Raw genomic sequence first — 22,164 nt, forward strand, 5'->3', positions numbered from 1 at the left:
AAGCCTTTGAAAATATAATATAAAAGTAAAATAAATTTATTGTTTCATCTTATATGCAGCTCTGTGTTGTCTTCAAATCTGGATGAGTTATTGCTTGTGTAGTATATGTTATATTTTTAAACTGAGTTTTTCTTTAACTATCATAGTTAACTCTGAGAAAGTTTGGGTTTTCTTTTGATGAAAGAGAATCATATATTTTCTGGAATGTGCTTTTACTGCAAAAAAGATGACTAGATACTGGAACTTTAAAAATGATTAAGATTTCATTTTGATGTTGGTATTTAGGATCTTTAATAAGTGATTAATAAGTCATGCAAGGGAAATAAAATGCTAGTGTTTGAAACTAGTTGATGGAGACATCAAAGCTTTGTTGGATATAAAGCTATTCCCTTAAACTATGTTGGAAGGCATATGTTCCTTCCAAACATATGTTGGAAGAAAAGAAAGAAGAAGGAGGATGTTTCTAAAAATTACTTGAACACAGACATAATTCAAAAAGAGGTCTTCAGTCTGTTATTTTTTTCTTCCCCCAGAGATTGTGAGTGCTCTGTGGGAAATTTGCATCAACAATACTGTTGAAGCAGCAGTGATAGGTAATGCTTTCTGAATTTGAAACAATTCAGTCTCCAAATGCATTCAGGAAACTAAAAAGTAAATGTGTTCATTATAGATTTTCAGATGAGAAAATCAGATTTTGCTGTTTTTTTGTAATGATTTTTAAAAAATGGGCACTGGAAGAATTTCCCTGGCGGACCAGTGGTAAAGACTTCGAGCTTTTGTGGCCGAGGGCCCGGGTTCAGTCCCTGATGGGAGATGTGAGATCCCGTGAGCTGCACAGTGCGGCCAGAAGCAGAAACTCTGCGCTAGATATATATTGACTGAAATATTTTATTATGAGGAACATCTATGAATATTGAAAATGCATAGATAAGTATTTTCTTTCTTTTTAAAAAAATATATTTTGGCCATGCCTCACAGCATGGGGGATCTTAGTTTCCCAATCAGGGATGAACCTGAGCCCCCTGCAGTGGAAACCTGGGGTCTTAACCATTGGACCACCAGAGAAGTCCCAGATAATGTTTTCTCATCAGTTCTTCATGTTGGTCTGACTCGGATTGCAGACCTTTTCTATTATGTCATACATACGATGGTAATAAAATTGGTGCTTAATTTTTCTGAGTTTAACTTGTTTAAGGATTGAGAAGATTTGTACATCAGGTCAAGTTTAATGGAGGTGAACAGTTTGTATGGTTCTTTCAACTTCCTGATTTTTTGATTGATACTCTTATCATTTTAATTGTCCCTTAGATCTTTATGGTGAAGTCTTTCTAGCTGTTAGAATGATTTTTAGATTTTGAATGAAAACAAAATGGTGGGAAAGAAGAATCTTAACTTTCTCTTAACTGTGTATGACATACGATGTATAACATCTTAATTTTCAGCTTTTGAAAAAATAATCGTGGTTTATAATTTTGCAGAGAAAGTGAAACAAGTTTGAATTGAGTTCTTTTATTTTCTTTTATTGTAGCTTGACAGCTGGTCATTTCTGCAAACATTTAATTATTCATTATACCCGATAACTTTTCCAAGTGAGAATGCAGCAGAGTGGAAAAAACTGTTTAAGCCGTGTGCTTCCCAGAGATTGTTCTTGCCAGTAAGTTTTTCTCCAGTGTTTTTTGTTTGCATCTTGCTTTTACACATGAGTTAATGAAGAATGTCATGTAAATCAGTTAAATAAACACACACAAATTATTTTCCCTTTGAATATTAGAAGAAAGAAAAAACTTCCCATAGAACAAATAGAAGCTTTGGTAAAATATGCTGTTAAAAATAAAAAGTGTAAGTAATTTCTGTTACTGTACTATTTCTTACGTTTTAATTTATTCAGTTGCTATAAACTGTTTCTTCTCTGGGAAGGAGTTGCCTGTCTGCCTGCCTGCTAAGTCACTTCAGTCGTGTTCGATTCTTGCGGCCCCATGGACTGTAGCCCACCAGGCTCCTCTGTCCAGGGGATTCTCTACGCAGGAATACTGGAGTGGGTTGCCATGCCCTTCTTCAGGGAATCTTCCCGACCCAGGGACTGAAGCCACGTCTCTTATGCCACCTGCATTGGCAGGCAGGTTCTTTACTGCTAGTGCCATGTGGGAGGCCCTAAGAAGGAGTTAGAGGTTATCAGATCTTAATGGAGCCAAATCTTTGCCCATAGGAATGCAGTGGCAGGATCACCTGCCAGTTGCAGGCTGCATTTGTAATTTGGGAAATGAAGCAGATTATTAAATAACTATTTCTGTTTTAACAGCAAGTCAGTTCACCTTTTCTAGCTGATACTTTTAACACAGAAACAGAATTTGAGGCACGTGAACTAAAAGGGAAATGGGAACCATTTATTCAGTGGGGCTCTTCCTTGGTGGTAGTGTTTGGTGATAAACCCTGATTATTATAGATTAAAATATTCAGGGACTCCCCTGGTGGTCCAGTGATTAAGACTCTGCCCCCAGTGTAGAGGGCCCAGGTTTGATCCTTAGTCAGGGAACTAGATCCCACTGCTACAGCTAATGATACAGGATCCCATGTGTCGCTATTAAGACCCAGTACACTCAAATAAATAATAAATAAATATTTTTAAGAATATTCAGAAGCAAGATTACCTCTTCCATTTTGAATTTAATTCACCCACATTTAAAAAATTCTCAGTAGTTGTTAGAACCACTATAATGTTTAAAATAATTACGGCAGTAGAAATATTGAAAGCACATGAGTTCTGTTAAGTATAGGAATTATCGGGAAGAAACTTAAGTTATTTGTTATTAAGTGGAGTAAGGCAGTTCTAAGCATATTGAGAATAGAATTTGTCAAATCTAGGGTGTCAGTTAAGATTTAAAATCATGTTGCATTTTGATAGTTGAATCTGCCTAACCAGTAGGTTTATTGCTGGTCATAAAAAAATCATGATCCTAGGATGTCTTCCTTGTCTGCCTCCCTTGTAAGAAGCACACAAATAAGGAATTAAGAGGGGGAAAGCCTAAGAAGTTTTAGATAACTTCACACAGGCTTTAAATTTTAAAAATTAAAAAAAAATACGTTGAATCATTGCAGTGTTACATCATTTAATTAGTAGTGTGAATGCCTTTGTTCTGCCACATATCTGTACTGAAGTGCTGGGTATATAGGAATGAATATATACCCAGATTTCTTGTTTTCACAGAGTTTATTGTCTGATATGGGAGATGAACATTTAAACAAACACTTTATGACATTAAATAAACAATACACCACTGAAAACCAATGAATGGTGAAAGAAGCATGAGGTTACAACCGTTGCTCTTCTGTTTTGTTCAGCAGTATAAAGTTTAATTGTTGATGTTGTGATAGGAAGTTTGCCAGATCATTTAATGATGTGATCTAGTTAAAAATTTGAAATACTGAAATTAGATACTTGAAACCTGTCAAATTGTTCTTGTACTTCATTCACTCTTAGTTCTGCATCTTTTTAACCAGATTCTAAGTAAATTGATTCTTCATTTTTCTTAAATGAAGAATTTTCTTAAAGTATTTACTGAAGTAGTTAAGTAAAAACCTTAACTGTTTCTCCTCTTTTAAAATGGAGGGATTAAGGGACTTCCCCGATCCAGTGGTTAAGAATCTGCCTTACAGTGCAGGGGCTGTGGGTTCGATCCCTGGACAGGGAACCAGCATCCTGCCTGTCACAGGGCAGCTAAGCCTGCACACTGCAGCGAAGACCTCATGTTCCACAACTAAGACCTGACACAGCCAAGTCAATTAATAAACATTAAAAAATTTTTTTAAAAATGGAGGGATTAAAAGATCCAATGTAAGCTCTGGCAAATCCTCCTTCCTCCAAAAGGAACCATAGAAAAATGCTGATGGAATTGCTATTTCACCTTATGTGTGAAGGTGGACTTCCCTGGTGGCTCAGCGGTAAAGCATCCACCTGCAATGCAGGAAACGTGGGTTCGATCCCTGGGTTGAGAAGATCCCCTGAGGAGGAAATGATTACCCACTCCAGTATTCTTGCCTGGGAAATGCTATGGACAGAGGAGCCTGGTGGGCTACAGTCCACAGAGTCACAGAGTCGGACACGACTAAGTGACAGAATACATGCACACACAACGTGACCGCCAGTGGCAGTGGCTCCCGACAGTGACCCGGAGCTTCCTGTAGCGTCTTCCTAGACTGCTAACAATGCAGTAGTCTGTAAACACATTTGTCCCATGGTACAGAGGCAAAACAATTTTGTTCACTTTTCTGTCCCCCCCAAAAAGAAGAGAGGGACAGACATACAGACACATATGTATCCTTTTAATTACAGTCCTTGAACAAATGAACCTTCCCTATTCAGGCTCTGTGGTTAACTGTCAGATTTTTTTCCCTTAGCCTGGTATTAAATCAGTGAGGGCATGGAGTGATTTCAGCTTCCTAACTGGTCATTAAGGTGATGGCTTAACCCTAGCTTCAGGAGCAGCTTTGAAAGGGAGCAGAATAAGGATCAATCTCTTATCCTCATCATATTCTTAACCAAAAAGCTTTCATTTAGGTTAATCTAATCATTGAGTCTTACTAGTACACTGGACTAGACAAATTTAAATTTGCAGGAGTCAGATTCTAACGTCTTTGGGTGAGGCAGAAATAAAAACTTACCCTTGAAAATTCCTGTAAAAGATACATGTTGGAGGTTTAACCCCTGGAGTGGGGAAGATCCTGTGGAGTAGGAAAGGGCAACCCAGTCCAACATTCTTGCCTGGAAAATTCCATGGACAGAGGAGCTTGGCAGGCTGCAGGCCATGGGGTTGCAAAGAGTCAGACACAGCTGAGCACAGCCAGAGCAGGCAGGAGGTTTGACATCTCCTGGGGCAGTGACATAGCCAGTCTTCCAAGACAAGTCTTGTTTTAGCCCTTGCTATTTAAGTGCAGGATCTTTGATTTGTTAGGAGATGGTCAGCTCACCTATAAGAGCATGGACTCGAGCTTGGTGGTCTGGATTTCAACTTTGGCTCTACCAGTTGCTGGCTGAGGGCATTATGAAGTAAAGGTACCAGTTATTAGTGCTACGGCAGAGGGGACAAGTTCAGATCTTCATTTGTATTGGCTAATTTCTGTATTTATCTCAGGAAATTAAGATTTGCTATGTCAGGTCACCAAAGGTAATGTTGTTTTCCATTATGGAAAACATTTCCTCCCTAGTCTTTGAGCATACTGCTTTTATTTTTTTCTTCCAGTTTTTAGTGTTGAGTTTTTATTCTGATGTGTTTTTATAGCTTTTCTTCTTTAAAAGTTAAAAAAAAAAGATTAGCAGAATATCTATATATGCTGTTGTAAAAATGGCAGACTTGGGAAAAATTAATTTAAAAAATTAATGTCAAGTAGTTTATCTCTTAAGTATTTTTTAAAAAAAATAATGAAAGCCTCTTTTATTTTAAAATGAAATAGAGTTACTGATTCAAATATCTCTCCCCATAGTTAATCCTGAAAGAAGTTGACTCACTATTGTATGTCGACACTGATATCCTTTTTTTACGGCCTGTTGACGATATTTGGTCTTTGCTAAAGAAGTTTAATTCCACACAAATTGCCGCAATGGCACCAGAGCATGAAGAGCCTCGAATAGGCTGGTATAATCGTTTTGCCAGACATCCATACTATGGGAAAACTGGAGTGAACTCGGGAGTTATGCTGATGAACATGACCAGAATGAGAAGGAAGTATTTTAAGGTAAGTTACTGATTCAGGTTAGCATTCTGCTCTTTTCCCTCCAGATTGTTTGGTGTCCAGTTTAGTTTTGTTTTATTAAAAGCTAGATTGACCTATTCAGAATTTTTCTACTAACCTAGAGTAATTGAAGCAAGTATGTTTTTAGTATTCTGTTTATTAGAGCATTCAGCTCAGCTTGGTTCAGCTCAGTCACTCAGTCGTGTCTGACTCTTTGCGACCCCATGAATTGCAGCACCCCAGGCCTCCCTGTCCATCACCAACTCCCGGAGTTCACTCAGATTAACGTCCATCGAGTCAGTGATGTCATCCAGCCACCTCATCCTCTGTCTCCCCTTTTCCTCCTGCCCCCAATCCCTCCCAGCATCAGTCTTTTCCAATGAGTCAACTCTTCACATGAGGTGGCCAAAGTACTGGAGTTTCAGTTTTAGCATCATTCCTTCCAAAGAACACCCAGGACTGATATCCTTCAGAATGGACTGGTTGGATCTCCTTGCAGTCCAAGGGACTCTCAAGAGTCTCTCCAACACCACAGTTCAAAAGCATCAATTCTTCGGCGCTCAGCTTTCTTCACAGCCCAACTCTCACGTCCATACATGACCACTGGAAAAACCATAGCCTTGACTAGACGGGCCTTTGTTGGCAAAGTAATGTCTCTGCTTTTGAATATGCTATCTAGGTTGGTCATAACTTTCCTTCCAAGGAGTAAGCATCTTTTAATTTCATGGCTGCAGTCACCATCTGCAGTGATTTTGGAGCCCCCCAAAATAAATTCTGACACTGTTTCCACTGTTTCCCCATCTATTTCCCAGTAGTTCAAAGCAGATGGCATTACAGTCAAGTATCAAGCAGCAAGTTTGAACATTCGTAGATTGGTATTCTAGACAAGAGCTGTCATTTTGTAGTAGTGCAGCCTCATAATACTTGACTCTAAAGTGTCAGAGCTTCCCTGGTGGCTCAGAGGTTAAAGCGTCTACCTGGAATGCGGGAGACCCGGGTTTGATCCCTGGGTCGGGAAGATCCCCAGGAGAAGGAAATGGCAACCCACTCCAGTACTCTTGCCTGGAGAATCCCATGGAGGGAGGAGCCTGGCAGGCTACAGTCCATGGGGTCGCAAAGAGTCAGACACGACTGAGTGACTTCACTTTCTAAAGTGTGATATGTCCTGGAGGAGCACAGATTGTAGTTAAGCGCTTAAGACTCATGTTAGCTTGGTTCAAACACTGAGATCTTGGTTAAGTTTTGAACATCTCCAGGCTTTGATTTCCTCATCTGTGAAATGGTATAATAGATAACAGTATGTATGTCATGGGGTTTTTGTGAGGAATAAAATAGAACAGAGGCCTAACACATAGGAAATGTTGGCTATTTTGGTGCTACTGGAAGTTATAGTGACTTTTAAAAAATCCCTACATGTTTCTTGTCTCAAATTTTGGGATCAGAAAAGTACGGCTGTTTGAGTTTTCTGACTGTGCATTCTGAACACATTGTACTGTTTATCAGTTTCATGCTGATGAATCCTTCAGTCGTTGTAGTCTGGGGCCATTGGAGTCAAGTGGTTTGGCCTTATGTTTAACTTTGTCGCCTGTTCACCACAACTACTAGCCAGCTAGTTAATTTTCAGATGTCAGTTCTCTCAGCTGAAAAATAGAGATAATAAACAACTTAAAGTAGGTTGTCTTTTTAAAAGAGACCTATTCAAAGTGCTTAGTATAGGGCATGACACGTAGTTAGCACTTCAGTGTTAGCTAAAAGCAGTGATTTCTGAAACACTCATACTCACTTTTTGACCCTTTACATCTGGTTAATACTAAATTAAGTATTAGGGATATTTTATGATACGAATATCTATACTTACATATTTGCACATGTATATATTTAGGATTTTTCCATTGGCTGTGGTGGGCCAGAGTTTACACCATTATTTTTATTCCTGTCTTCATGTCTGATTTAAATCTATTGTCCCTTCGTATCCTTCCTACAGGCCACTGTACTGCTTGTAGCCGTCACCACCCACATCTGGACATTTCAATCTTAAGGCAGTTTAATATCCATCACTCTTGTCTTCTGTATATCTAGCCTACATAGGGTTTGTCTGTTTAGCTTTCGCATCTTCTGTACCTTTCTGAAATCTTGATGTCTTTTCAGTTTGTCTTCCACAAATGAATGCATTAGTGAAGCCAGTGTAACCTGTGTTCTTGCTTATCAGTCAATGTCAGTTACCCAATTTGCTAATATATTTTGAGTTTTAAAAATTTATCTACCATAACATTATACTAAATAAAAGCAGGTGTCACACCATGAGTTTTCTTCCTTTTCTGATGGTTAGACTATGCACAGTAATACTGTACCAGAAGATGGTGCTGTAAGATTATGTGCTAAGGAATAATGTAAGTGCTTAGGAACTCTTCATTTGAAATTCTTAGAATTATGAGAAGTGTTGTGTTGCAAAGAACCTTAGAGATAATTTAGTGTAACACCATTATTTGATTTTAAGAACATTTCAAATTGAAGCTATGTAGTTCAAATCTATAATTATTTTTTATTTGCCTTTTACTTATTTGAATGGCATTCTTAAGTATGTGTAACACTTTCTCCCCTTTCCTTTTTGTCTGTAGTATGTTCTAACCCAGCTAGAGATGTAGATATGGGAGTTGAAATAATTTCTAAGCTTTCAAACATTTGTTTTTGTCTGTGTACTAATGACTTAATGAAGAGCATATGAGGTGTATGATTGTATATTAATTTAGTAGGTACAATTTACTTCATACATACTATCCCTTTGTTTCAGGCAACTGTTCTTGCCCAGTGAGAACAAAGATTTGCTCTATTTTTAAAATATTTTATTTACAATGCTGATATGTTTTGACAAAATTTATTGATTTTTTAAAATTGCATTTTATATCTCTTTATTTTTCCTGATTTCCAATCATATCTTTAGCAGACACGGCTTTGTTTTTTTTTCCTACTGACTCGTAATTTCTGGCACAGATGTTAAATTTTAGAGCTCTAGTGATATAACTGAATTACTTGTAATAACTTTTCATACTTTTCATACAGGTCCACAAATGTTATCCCATCGTTATTATCACATGAAAGGCTATAAGACAAACCATAGGACAATGACCATGTTTTAAATTCTTAATATGCTTTGTTGTCACCCAGCCCCTACCATTCATAATTTCTCAGTTCCAACCTTATGTATGATAATTATGTATTTTAAAATTTGAAATAGTAAAAGTTTAGCTTTTTGTTTTGTTTCTCATAGTGCTTGATAGACACTGGCTAAGATATAGCTGGGTTATACAGTTGTTATATGTTGTATACAGGGTTATACAACATATAACCCTGGCTAAGATACAGCTTTGTGTTTTGTATTATGATTGTTCCTGCAGTGTTGAATCCCTATTAGGATATTTCTTGACCTTTTCCTATTTATTAGATAAAAACCAAAGACTATAGTTAAGGCATCTTGATAATTCTTTTCTTGTATGTTTGCTGTACCTTGTTTGTGTCCTGCCATTTATTATTTTGTAAAGTTTAATTTTTGCCTGTTTTCTCCATATACTGAGGGGAGGGGATGTCTTTTGTACAGCTTTGCTTTCAGAATATTTAGCATGGAGTCTGGCATAAAGTAGCAACTTAATGGATAATTACTGGCCGAGGGCAGACAGAAGTTTTAGAAACCAGGGTGTTATTGAACTTTTTTTTTGCCATTGATTATTGAAAAATATTAAAAAATAGAATACTTACTGTGAGGCAGTTGGGATGATTGTTTTTACATATTTGAAGTATGTGTGTGATGGAAGGCTTTTATTGTGTTACATATATAGCCTAAGAAAACAGTGTCAGTGAACATCTTACCAAAAGGGGCAGAATTTTTCAGAAATTAGTAGAGTAACCAATCTTTGAGAATTCATGAGTTCTCAGTTTCTAGCGTTGTCAGAGCATGACATGAATAGTCATCTGTCAATTTTATTTTTACATATAACATAGACTGATGGTAATAATGAGTTTGTTTTCAAAAGCTTACATAATTCTAAAAATGAAACTAATTTATCTTAATATGATACATGTGCATTTTCGGTAGAGTTGCTGAAATGAATATTAGAGCTGCATCTTTTTAAAAAAATTACAAAATAAATCATGCTTGTAAAAATTCAGGCAATTCATTGAGTAGAAAAGACATTTTTCTGCTTTACATACCACTATCTCCAGTTTCATTCTTTGCCCAAATGACATTATGTATTTTGCCCTGTATTCTTCAGACCCTTTTAAAAAGGCATTTTGAAGCAGATATACATGTACATTAGCATTTAAATATGGAGTCCTTTTATACAGCTTCAGTTTGCCTTTTTCACTTAGCAAATATATAGTTGATTTTTATGTCAGTACATATAGCCCGTCACATTTGATGTGTGTCATATGATGGAGAAAGAATAATTTGATTTGATTCTGTGTACTAGTATTAATATGTAGTTACATGGTTACTTCTGCTTTATTGACTATGCCAAAGCCTTTGACTGTGTGGATCACAATAAATGGTGGAAAATTCAGAAAGAGATGGGAACACCAGACAACCTGACTGCCTCTTGAGAAATCTGTATGCAGATCAGGAAGCAACAGTTAGAACTGGACGTGGAACAACAGACTGGTTCCAAATAGGAAAAGGAGTACGTCAAGGCTGTATATTTTCACCCTGCTTATTTAACTTATATTCAGCGTACATCATGAGAAACGCTGGCCTGGAGGAAGCACAAGCTGGAATCAAGATTGCCAGGAGAAATATCAGTAACCTCAGATATGCAGATGACACCACCCATAAGGCAGAAAGTGAAGAACTAAAGAACCTCTTGATGAAAGTGAAAGAGGAGAGTGAAAAAGCTGGCTTAAAGTTCAACATTCAGAAAACTAAGATCATGGCATCTGATCCCATGTCTTCATGTCAAATAGACAGGGAAACAGTGGAAACTGTGGCTGACTTTATCTTTTGGGGCTCCAAAACCACTGCAGCTGGTGACTGTAGCCATGAAATTAAAAGACGCTTACTCCTTGGAAGAAAAGCTATGACCAACCTAGACAGCGTATTAAAAAGTAGAGACAAAATAAACTCAAAATGGATTAAAGATCTAAATGTAAGACCAGAAACTATAAAACTCCTAGAGGAGAACATAGGCAAAACACTCTCAGACATAAATCACAGCAGGATCCTCTATGATCCACCTCCCAGAATACTGGAAATAAAAGCAAAAATAAACAAATGGGACCTAGTTAAAATTAAAAGCTTCTGCACAACAAAGGAAAATATAAGCAAGGTGAAAAGACAGCCTTCTGAATGGGAGAAAATAATAGCAAATGAAGCAACTGACAAACAACTAATCTCAAAAATATACAAGCAACTTCTGCAGCTCAATTCCAGAAAAATAAACGACCCAATCAAAAAATGGGCCAAAGAACTAAATAGACATTTCTCCAAAGAAGACATATGGATGGCTAACAAACACATGAAAAGATGCTCAACATCACTCATTATTAGAGAAATGCAAATCAAAACCACAATGAGGTACCACTTCACACCAGTCAGAATGGCTGCGATCCAAAAATCTGCAAGCAATAAATGCTGGAGAGGGTGTGGAGAAAAGGGAACCCTCCTACACTGTTGGTGGGAATGCAAACTAGTACAGCCACTATGGAGAACAGTGTGGAGATTCCTTAAAAAACTGCAAATAGAACTACCTTATGACCCAGCAATCCCACTGCTGGGTATACACACCGAGGAAACCAGAATTGAAAGAGTCACATGTACCCCAATGTTCATCGCAGCACTGTTTATAATAACCAGGACATGGAAACAACCTAGATGTCCATCAGCAGATGAATGGATAAGAAAGCAGTGGTACATATACACAATGGAGTATTACTCAGCCGTTAAAAAGAATTCATTTGAATCAGTTCTGATGAGATGGATGAAACTGGAGCCAATTATACAGAGTGAAGTAAGCCAGAAAGAAAAACACCAATACAGTATACTAACACATATATATGGAATTTAGAAAGATGGCAATGACGACCCTGTATGCAAGACAGGAAAAAAGACACAGATGTGTATAACGGACTTTTGGACTCAGAGGGAGAGGGAGAGGGTGGGATGATTTGGGAGAATGGCATTCTAACATGTATGCTATCATGTAAGAATTGAATCGCCAGTCTATGTCTGACGCAGGATACAGCATGCTTGGGGCTGGTGCATGGGGATGACCCAGAGAGATGTTATGGGGAGGGAGGTGGGAGGGGGGTTCATGTTTGGGAACACATGTAAGAATTAAAGATTTTAAAATTTAAAAAATAAAAAACAAACAAATAAATAAATAAAAAATAAAAAAATAAAAAGTAGAGACATTACTTTGCCAACAAAGGTCCGTCTAGTCAAGGCTGTGGTTTTTCCAGTAGTCATGTATGGATGTGATGAGAGCTGGACTATAAAGAAAGCTGAGTGCCAAAGAATTGATGCTTTTGAACTGTGGTGTTGGAGAAGACTCTTGAGAGTCCCTTGGACTGCAAGGAGATTCAACCAGTCCATCCTAAAGGATATTCATTGGAAGGACTAATGCTGAAGCTGAAACTCCAGTACTCTGGCCACCTATTGCAAAGAGCTGACTTATTTGAAAAGACCCTAATGCTGGGAAAGACTGAAGGCAGGAGGAGGAGGGGATGACAGAGGATAAGATGGTTAGATGGCATCATCGGCTCAATAGACATGAGTTTGGGTAAACTCTAGGAGTAGGTGATGGACAGAGAGGCCTAGTGTGCTGCAGTCCGCAGGGTCACAAAGGGTTGGACACGACTGAGCAACTGAACTGATGGCTGAAAAACACCTCATGTATTTTAATTTTTACTTACCTGACTACACTGCCTATGTAGGTGAAAACCTTTTCATACAATTTTTAGCTGTTTTTGTTTCCTCCTTTGTGAATGGCTGTATGTCCATTTCCTTTGACTTTTTCTTCTTTGCTATTTTTCTGTTTCTGTTGGCTTAAACTGTTTTTGTTTATAATCCCTCTTTATTAAACTCATTTTTCATGGCTTTTTTAGTCTTGGATATTCTAGGTTATATCCTCAACAAGTACTACTAGTGTTATTGCTTCTTGTCCAGTATTTTTCTGGTAGGACTTTTTCTTTGCATAATAAAGATTTTTTTTCTTTGAGTAGATGTGTTTCTTTGAATAGGTGTATTTTTCTTCTTTTTTTAAAATAAGTAAAATCTAGTAAAGACTTAATACAAGGGGTATTCCAACAGTACTGTCTATTGAATGTGTTGCTGGTCTTGGTCCTTGTTGATCAACTCATATTTTCCTTTTCAGATCCTAAGAACATTTAGTTAACATGATCAGTGACTCACTACAGAGTTATCCTTTCAATAAATTGTTTTCTTACTATTTCCTTAAGTAAAATTTGTTTCAGTCATTTTCCAGATTGTGTGTGTGTGTGTGTGTGTGTGTATAGTCACTGTATTTATTGCATCCTGAGAAAGAAGGTAATACAATTACTATAGTAGATTATATTTAGTTTAAATATGTAGTTTTTTTCCCCTAGGAACTCTTACTTTTCCTTCTCAAAGGACAGATTGCTTATACCTCCATTGAGTTTATTATATATACCAGTATCCTTGCCTAAAGAATCCCTTGGACAGAGGAGCCTGGTGGGCTGCTGTCCATGGCATCACACAGAGTCGGACACGACTGAAGCGACTCAGCATGCCTGCATGCATTGGAGAAGGAAATGGCAACCCACTCCAGTACTCTTACCTAGAGAATCCCAGGGACAGAGGAGTCTGGTGGGCTGCCGTCTATGGGGTTGCACAGAGGCGGACATGACTGAAGTGACTTGGCAGCAGCAGTAGTAGCAGCAACAGAATAGCTTGTAACAATTGTTTTCAGACTATCTGGAGATAGGATCAGTGAAGAAGGAAAGTGCTTTTTTAAACATTGTTTGGAATCTGTCTTGAGCCAATGGTTTTGTAAAAAATAATATAAATAAATTACTTGAAAATGCTAAAATAAATAGATATAAAACTACCCTGTTAAATTGCTATAAAAGTTTCTAAATCTTACTCTGAGTTTCTGTACTTGAATCTCTCAGAGGATATGAAAAATTCACTCATCAGCATGTTGCAAACTATAATTTGAAAAGTACTGAGTTTAAACCTGGAGAGTTTCCAAGAGTCAAATTTGTGTAAAAGACTTAGTATTCAACTCCACCCCTTTTCACCCCAGATTCAAATGATCCCCAGCCCTCTTTCAACTCTGTTGTTTCCTTAGGTATCTGACTTTGAGTTTTAAAATAATGAGCTATGAGTAATCCCATAGAGGCTGAAAAGGCATCTGATTAAATTCAGTATCTATTTTTTATTTATTAGTTTCAAGTGATCTCTTTGAAATGCCAATTATAAAGGAGTAGCAAATCAGTCTAAGAGTCATAGTGATCATGGTGATAAGAGCTAACCAACACTGTGCCAGGTACTGCTCCTGTGTGTGTGTTAGTCACTCAGTCATGTCCCACTCCCAGAGAAGGAAATGGCAACCCACTGCAGTACTCTTACCTAGAAACTCCTGTGGATGGAGAAGCCTGGTAGGCTGCAGTCCATGGGGTCACAAAGGGTCGGACATGACTGACTGACTTCACTTTCACTTTTCATACATTGGAGAAGGAAATGGCAACCCACTCCAGTGTTCTTGCCTGCAGAATCCCAGGGACAGGGGAGCCTGGTGGGCTACCGTCTGTGGGGTCGCGCAGAGTCGGACACGACTGAAACGACTTAGCAGCAGTAGCGTGTCCAACTCTGTGCGACCCCATAGCCTATAGGTTGCAAAGCTCCTCTGTCCATGGAATTCTCCAGGTAAGAATAATGGAGTGGGGAGACATTCCTGTGTTCAGGGATCTTCCTGACTCAGGGATTGAACCCTGGTCTCCTGCATTGCAGGCAGATTCTTTGTTGTCTGAGCTACCAGGGAAGCCCCACTGCTTCTAGTACTTTTCATTTATATATTAACACCTTTAATCTTCAACAGCTGTATTACAAAGACATAGGTACTGAAACTCTGTGCTTTTTAAGATGAGGGCAGTTGTATCACTGAAACCACCACCTCCTTTCTCTTTCCCTTTTCTTCCTGACTTCTTAGTTTCATCATGGCTCCCTACAGCTTCGGATATCTTTTGTTATCTCTCCGCTTGAGCTGTTGTTCATTCTTCCTCACATTTAGGTTTCAGTTAGGGTCACATTGTTTTGTAACAAAAGAAGTTTACACATCTCCTGTTGCTCTGCAACGATTGCTAAGGGAAGAATGAGGAACTGTCATTATGCTGCCATTTTTAACCTGGATGTCTGAGAAATTTGTTAATGCATTTACCAACAGAATGATATGACCACCGTGCGACTACGATGGGGAGATATACTGATGCCACTGCTTAAAAAATACAAACTGAACATTACATGGGGTGATCAAGATCTGTTGAATATCATATTTTTTCATAATCCAGGTAATTTTAAAAATTTCTTTTATTCTTTGTAAAAAAGAAAAACATAGTATTTAGTCAAAATTGAAAAAAATACATATATTTGATTTTGGCTTATATTAAGTCATCACTGTTTATGTTTAAAACAGAGTAAACTAAGTCTAAAATCTTTGCAGAATGTTAATTCTGTGGAATTAGGGTGTGTTTACTTCTTTGTTTTATTTTTGCATAGAAAGCCTTTTTGTTTTTCCTTGCCAATGGAATTATCGTCCAGATCATTGCATATATGGAAGCAATTGCCAAGAAGCTGAAGAAGAAGGAATCTTTATTCTCCATGGGAACAGAGGTGTTTACCATGATGATAAGCAACCAGCATTTAGAGCTATTTATGAAGCATTGAGAAATGTAAGCTCTTTTTTTTTTTAAAGTATTTTTGTGGACATACTCCCCGGTTTACAGAGAATTTGCATATCCTTTACTCTAGGTCATCAGTGATAAGCCCCACCACGCCCTCCCCATACAGCTCTGGCACTTGGCCTTCTGCTGTAAGGAAGGGCACTGCCTTTTGCCCACTTACTGACCTATGCATTATCAGTATGAGCTCACTGATACTATTCTTTTCAGCAAATTATAATGCAGTGTTCAATTTTATTTATATTGATGCTGAAGTTGTGCCAAATTTGGTGATTGGGGTGCCCCTTTTGGCCAGCTCTTGTGCTTATTTGACACATTCCCATCATTATTTTGAGTACCTTCTCAAAGAGGAGGTGAGCAAAATATCCCAGGCCTATCTTATTATGCCTTCCCTGCCCTCGCCCTGAAATTAGTTTTCTCTCTAAGGAACTCTGATACTTATTGCTGCAAAGGTGCCTTCCCTTCCAAGCCCTTTCAGCAGCAGAGCTGGGAAGTACAGAAATGCAAGCACGTGCACACACAAGAGTCCTGTGCTGACACCAGTGTGCCCAGTTGCATTCTCCCAGGCTCCTTCCTTTCCTCTTCTACTTGGTTTCTGTTTTCTTCCAGTTAGAATCCTGGCTCCAAACGAAAACTTTTCCTCTTTTGCGTAAAGCTGTAATTCATTTAAAACAATTTCGAAAATGCTCCGTTTGGACCACTGTCCCCACTCCTCTCCTTGAAAAGCTAGCCGGCTGTAAGCATTCAGTTTGTTTTCAGCCCTTCTCCCGCCCTCCCCACCCCTGGATGAGGGTGTATGTTCTCTATTGTGTTCAGAGGTTATTTGCATTAGTTTTTTTCTGCTCCTGTCAGTGTCTTTATTTATTCATTTGAAATACTGTTGGATTCATGTATTTCCATATGCTTTCAGTTTTAAGTTTTTTCTCATGTTTGTTGATTTAACTTTAATTTTTAAGAACTTAATCGCGTTTTGGCCGTGCTGGGTCTTTGTTGCTGCACAAGGGCTCACTCTAGTTGCAGTGAGTGGGAGCTGCTCTCTGGTTTCCGTGCGGAGGCTTCCCCTTTCAGTGGCTTCTCTTGTTGCAGAGCACAGACTCCAGAGCAGGGGCCTCAGTAGTTGTGGCTCTCGGGCTTCGTTGCCCCATGGCATGTGGAATCTACCAAGAGCAGGAGTTGAAGCCGTGTCCTGCATTGGCAGGCAGAATCTTAACCCCTGGACCACCAGGGAAGTCCTCAGTTCAATTTGATGTGAGGAATATTAATATATTTCAGAAAGTCAAAGCTGTATTAGGGTTTACTCAGAACCTGTTCCTTCCGCAGCCTTCTACCCCAAGTCCCAGCCCCAGTCACCAGTTTCATGTTCTGATGTGTCCTTCCTATACAGATGAGGAGGTACACGTATGCTTTGTAAGTCCCCTTTTCTTACATGAAAGGTGGTGTTCATCTTTATTTGCTCTTTGCTTTTGTTTTACAATTTTCTGTAAGTTTTGGCATTGATAAATATCTTCCTCATACTTTTTTTACACCATTGTGTGATACTCCACTTTGTGCCTGTACTAGAGTTTATTCAGTTACTCTCCTATGTTTGAACATTTTGGTATTCTCCAACATTTTGAATAAGAATGCAGCAGAATTCCCTGGTGGACCAGTGGTTAGGACTCCATGCTTTTATTGCCGGGGCGCTGGTTAGATCTCTGGTTTGGGGGCACTAAGATTCTGCAAACTGCAAGGTGGGCCAATAAAGAGAAAGGGGGAAAGAGAGAATGAGAGAGAGAGAAAAGAAGGAAAGAAGTAACGGAGGGAGGGAGGAAGGAAGGAAAAAGCAATGTATTAATTAGGGTAAATTCCTGGACATGGGATAATTTTAATTGAAGTTACTACCTGTTTCCCCTACGTGGGGATTATTTGCATTCCTGCCAACAGTTCATGAGGAAGCCTGTTATGCACAGGAGTGTATTGTCAACCTTGAAAATTTTTTGCCATGCTAATAAGTGAGAAATGGAATCTTAGTTTAATTTCACTTTCTCTTGTGAGTGAGATGAACATCTTTTCATGTATCTAACAGCGGTTTTTACATCTTTTTGGAGTGAATTTTCTTTCAGGTCTCTCCTATTGATTTTTTAAAATGACTTTATTTTTAACATATTTTATATGCCATCCTTTTCACTCATAGTGTAAATTATTCGGTGGTTTTTAGCATATTTATAGTTGTACAGTCATCACCATGTGAGACTTTCATACTTTACTTCCCGCCTCCCCATCAGTTGCTGCAAGTTCTTTGTGTATTTAAGATATTAGTTCTTTTTCTGTTATATCTGATGTAAATATTTTCTCCCAGTTTGACTTTGTTTATGGCATTTTTTGTCGTTCAGAGTTGTTTGTTTTTATAGAAATTTTTATAGAAATAGTAATCAAATTTAAAACCTTTTAAAAAAGTCATAGTTAGAAAGTCTTTCCTTAACCTATACTCAGCTTACAGAAAGTTTCACCTATATACTGTTTCACTTACTACATTTAGTCTTCTGCTCAATTTGGAATTTACTCTTGAGTAAGGGATAGATCTGGTGTGATCTTTTTCCAAGTGGCCGTCTTCTCCCAATTATGTTTATTTGAAAGGTTATCTATAACCTGAAGAGTTGAGATACTGACTTTATCATGTACTAAAGTTCCATTTGTGATTTCTGGATTTTCTCTTCTGCTCCACTGGTCTGTCCATTTGTGCACTGACACACACCGTTTTCAGTATGAAGTCTTTGTGCTGAATTTTAATACCCTGTGCTGTATTTTAATATTCCCTGTTCACATCCTGTCCTCTTAGTGTCTTCCTACTTAGTGTATTTTTATTTTTACACAGATATCAACGCATTTAACAAAAAGTTGTTTTTTTGTTGGGAGTGTGTTGTCTTCACATGTTGACTTAGTGACTGCTGACGTTTTGGTGGTGTTGAGACTTCTTAGGAACAAGGGTTGTCTTTGATTTGTGTCTTTCAGGAATGTTGAATAGATCTCTTCATACTGTGGATTTTGAACGTATCTTAAGTCTATTCTGTTTTCTTTGTTGCCTTTGTAAATGAGGTTTTCTTTTTTAAATACCAAACTTTATATTGAGTTTGGAAAAAATTATTCTGGCCCTGTCACCCCAGATACCTGTTTCTGTCTCTTTTTCCCCTTGGGTCTGCTTTTATGTAGTTAAGGTGAATTAACAGGGGGAGATGATTATACTTCACATATCTGAGTATGTTGGGGACCAAGACTTGGGGCAAAGCCAAATAAGGATTGGATTTATGATTTTGCTTAATGAGCTGTATATTAGGCACTATCCATGCAGCTAATTCACTGATAGCTGGGGAGAAGTTAAATGTGACCATTCATCTCTCAGGGGGTATGTTCACTGTGCTGCTGGACTGTGTCTAATCGTATATGGATGTGAAGACAAATATCAGTAGCAGGAGTGCTGGTTTGGCCTAAGTGTGGGGATCAAAAGAGCTGATGCTCCTATTGGCGAGACTCTAAGCGTTTGCTAATGACTGATCTCAGTCAGTATTTGCTAGTACAGTCTCATTAATAGCAATGAGAATAAAGATACTAAACTCTAATCTCCTGAGACACAGACTGTTTTAGGATGTGGAAGAGTGTAAAGCTGTGCACCGAAGGGCCAGCGAAGGCCTCATTGATGAGGAGGCATTTGAAATGAACCCTGAAGAATGAGTAAGAGTTTGCCAGGTGAGCAGGCAGAACCAACACTGCCTGAGAAAAGGTCTTGCTGCTGCTGCTGCTGCTGCTGCTAAGTCGCTTCAGTCGTGTCCAACTCTGTGCGACCCCATAGACGGCAGCCCACCAGGCTCCCCCATACCTGGGATTTTCCAGGCAAGAACACTGGAGTGGGTTGCCATTTCCTTCTCTAACGCATGAAAGTGAAAAGTGAAAGTGAAGTTGCTCCGTCGTGTGGGTGGTAGAAAAGCCATGAGGAGGTCAGGAGTTGAGCTGTTTAACTGGGGTGATGGGTGAAAGTAGGCAGTGGCTGGACTGGGCCGGATGTGGTGACGACGTGTGCTGTGTAAAGTGGTGATCTGCAGTACAGGGAGCTGAAGTTTTCTCCTGGAAATGAGTGTTGCTCACACTTGGTGGTAGGGAAAGTACTGATAGCATTGTACGACACAATTTTAGTGTTTTTCTGAATTTCTTAATCCTATAAGCCTGAGAGATAGGGTTTCTGAATAATCAGTTTATCATGATACAGCTACACTCACTGAAGAATTATAAAATTTAGTGTTGATGTTCATTTTCATGTAGCTGACCTTGTATGCCTTCAGAATCAATATTATATTTTAATAATGCTTTATTATGACTTGTCAAGAGGTGATAAAAATAACAAAAGGTACTTTTGGAGTTCTGAGACTTTGCAGGGTAGAAAAGAAATGCACTCCTATAAAAATGTGATTTCTTTGTTGCCTCTGAGCATTTTTTTAAAAATCCATTATTAAGGAATTAAATCTTACTAGTTTTATTTGATCTTTTCTTTGATCTCTTACAAGTATATACTTTAAAAAAACTGAGTATTTGTTTTAAGCTGATTAATTACATTCGATTTTTAAGAAATAAATCTTATTTTAAAAACTGTTTCAAACACTGAAGTAATTAATGACTAGTGGTTGTTTTCGGTTTGTATTAATTAGCCGTATCTACCCAGTTTTCAACTTAATGAAGTTAATCAGTCTTTTTGGTGCTTGGTTAGTTTTTTTATCTTCTCTATTATTCAATGGAAAGTATAATTTTTAAAAGAATTACTGTTCAGAGAGAGGTATTTATGCAAGTTTCAAGAGAGAAGCTTAATCATAGCCATTGAATGTTGTGAACCATAAGGATATGAACCATCTGTGAAATGTGAATGTGTGGCTATGTCTGCCAGCAAATCAGGTTTTACAGTCCATACATAATTGTTAAATATTGTTTGTTGAGTGAATACAAATACCAAGATTAAAAAGTGCAGATTCACAGTGGGAATAAAACATTTTATTGCTCTGTAAAGTATTTTCTGCTTCCGTATTTCATTTGAATTATTAGATTTCGTGGTGTTTCTGTGTTAACTTTGATTTACCTCACCCCGTGCTTGTATCTGCATAAGGTGCAGTAGATTTGCAGAGATGTAGAGGACTCGACCTCCTCTTCTGCACAGTTTCCCTGTATGTAGCTGGCACTTGGCATCTGAAGGATTGGACTGCCTGCCATTGTGCCTGTATTTTTAAAACATGTTTTGTTTTTTGAAAATGCCTTGAAGTATCTCATTGTGGGCATCATTGCCTCACTGTTTACTATCTGCCTTCAGCTGACATTCTTATATATAAAACATGACCTTCCTGAAGGTTTGTGTGCTGGGTACAGTGCCAGTGAAGAGGGAGTGATTATCTGTGTCAGGAGAGCTTCTCGGAGGAGCTGACATTGGACTGAGCTGGAAGGACGAGTACCAGACAGCCAGGAAAGGTGTGGACGAGTCTAGGTAGCACATAGTAGGGGAAGAGGAGGCTTGCAGTCAGGTGAGGGCACTGTGGCCTCTGGGCAGGTGAGCCTCTGGATGCAGGTGCGTGCACAGTCCTGGGTGCTTGTGGAGTTTATGCCTGGTGGAGGGCATGACTGCTGGCTCTGTATGTACAGGTGGGCATTTGGTGATTTCTCACCTTCTTTCAGAGAGGGCGATGGCACCCCACTCCAGCACTCTTGCCTGGAAAATCCCATGGACGGAGGAGCCTGGTGGGCTGCAGTCCATGGGGTCGCGAAGAGTCAGACACGACTGAGCGACTTCACTTTCACTTTTCACTTTCATGCATTGGAGAAGGAAATGGCAACCCACTCCAGTGTTCTTGCCTGGAGAGTCCCAGGGACGGGGGAGCCTGGTGGGCTGCCGTCAACGGGGTCGCACAGAGTTGGACATGACTGAAGTGACTTAGCAGCAGCAGCAGCAGCACCTTCTTCTTTAAAGGTCAAACTTCTTGTGGTATACGGTGGACAAAAAGAGCTGTAATCCATGAGGCACTGTTTTTATTTCAGGAAAATATTCATCAAAAGACCTCCCCAGTGAAGAAAAAAAAAATTTTTAACCACAAACACTGGGATTTAAAATCACAAGGAAATGAACAGAATCTCAGGTATTCCCGGGAATTAACTTTTAAACAGCTTTGTAACATTTTCATTTTTAGTCATTGTAGAGTAGGAAAAAGACCAGTTTGGTCTTCCCAGGATTACTCGCCTCTCAGCCATAGTTGTCCTAGGATGTTTTTGTACACAGTGAAATTACCAGACAGTGTCACTTCATACAGGTGCTACACCTCGATGAAGGTCACCTTCTTTAGCATGGCTGCTACTTTTAACCCCAGAGAAATGGAGACATATCTGTATACAGCACATGGCAGTTCACCACTGTTAACTGAGCTTCATCTTTGCAGCAGAGTTTTTGAAACTCACTTGGCACAATTTCATTTGCTTTTTTGGATAAGCAGTGCTGTGTGGTTGTAA

General features: G+C 38.7%; 1 protein-coding gene across 4 annotated transcripts in view; it reads left to right on the forward strand.

Annotated features, from left to right (window-relative positions):
- GXYLT1 (glucoside xylosyltransferase 1) overlaps positions 1-22,164 on the forward strand; it is a 54,727-nt gene that overhangs the window by 25,373 nt on the left and 7,190 nt on the right. For 3 of the 4 annotated variants that reach the window (XM_012174485.4, XM_027967443.2, XM_060412754.1), the window contains 4 exons: positions 1,529-1,654; positions 5,479-5,730; positions 15,141-15,264; positions 15,473-15,645. In XM_012174485.4, the coding sequence (XP_012029875.3) occupies positions 1,529-1,654; positions 5,479-5,730; positions 15,141-15,264; positions 15,473-15,645 (675 nt within the window). Of the gene's footprint in view, positions 1-1,528; positions 1,655-5,478; positions 5,731-15,140; positions 15,265-15,472; positions 15,646-21,699; positions 21,798-22,164 lie in introns of all 4 variants that reach the window. The other variant, XM_027967442.3, reaches the window with a different exon arrangement.

The sequence above is a fragment of the Ovis aries genome, chromosome 3 (genome assembly GCF_016772045.2).
Source record: "Ovis aries strain OAR_USU_Benz2616 breed Rambouillet chromosome 3, ARS-UI_Ramb_v3.0, whole genome shotgun sequence".
NCBI classification, from domain to species: Eukaryota; Metazoa; Chordata; class Mammalia; order Artiodactyla; family Bovidae; genus Ovis; species Ovis aries.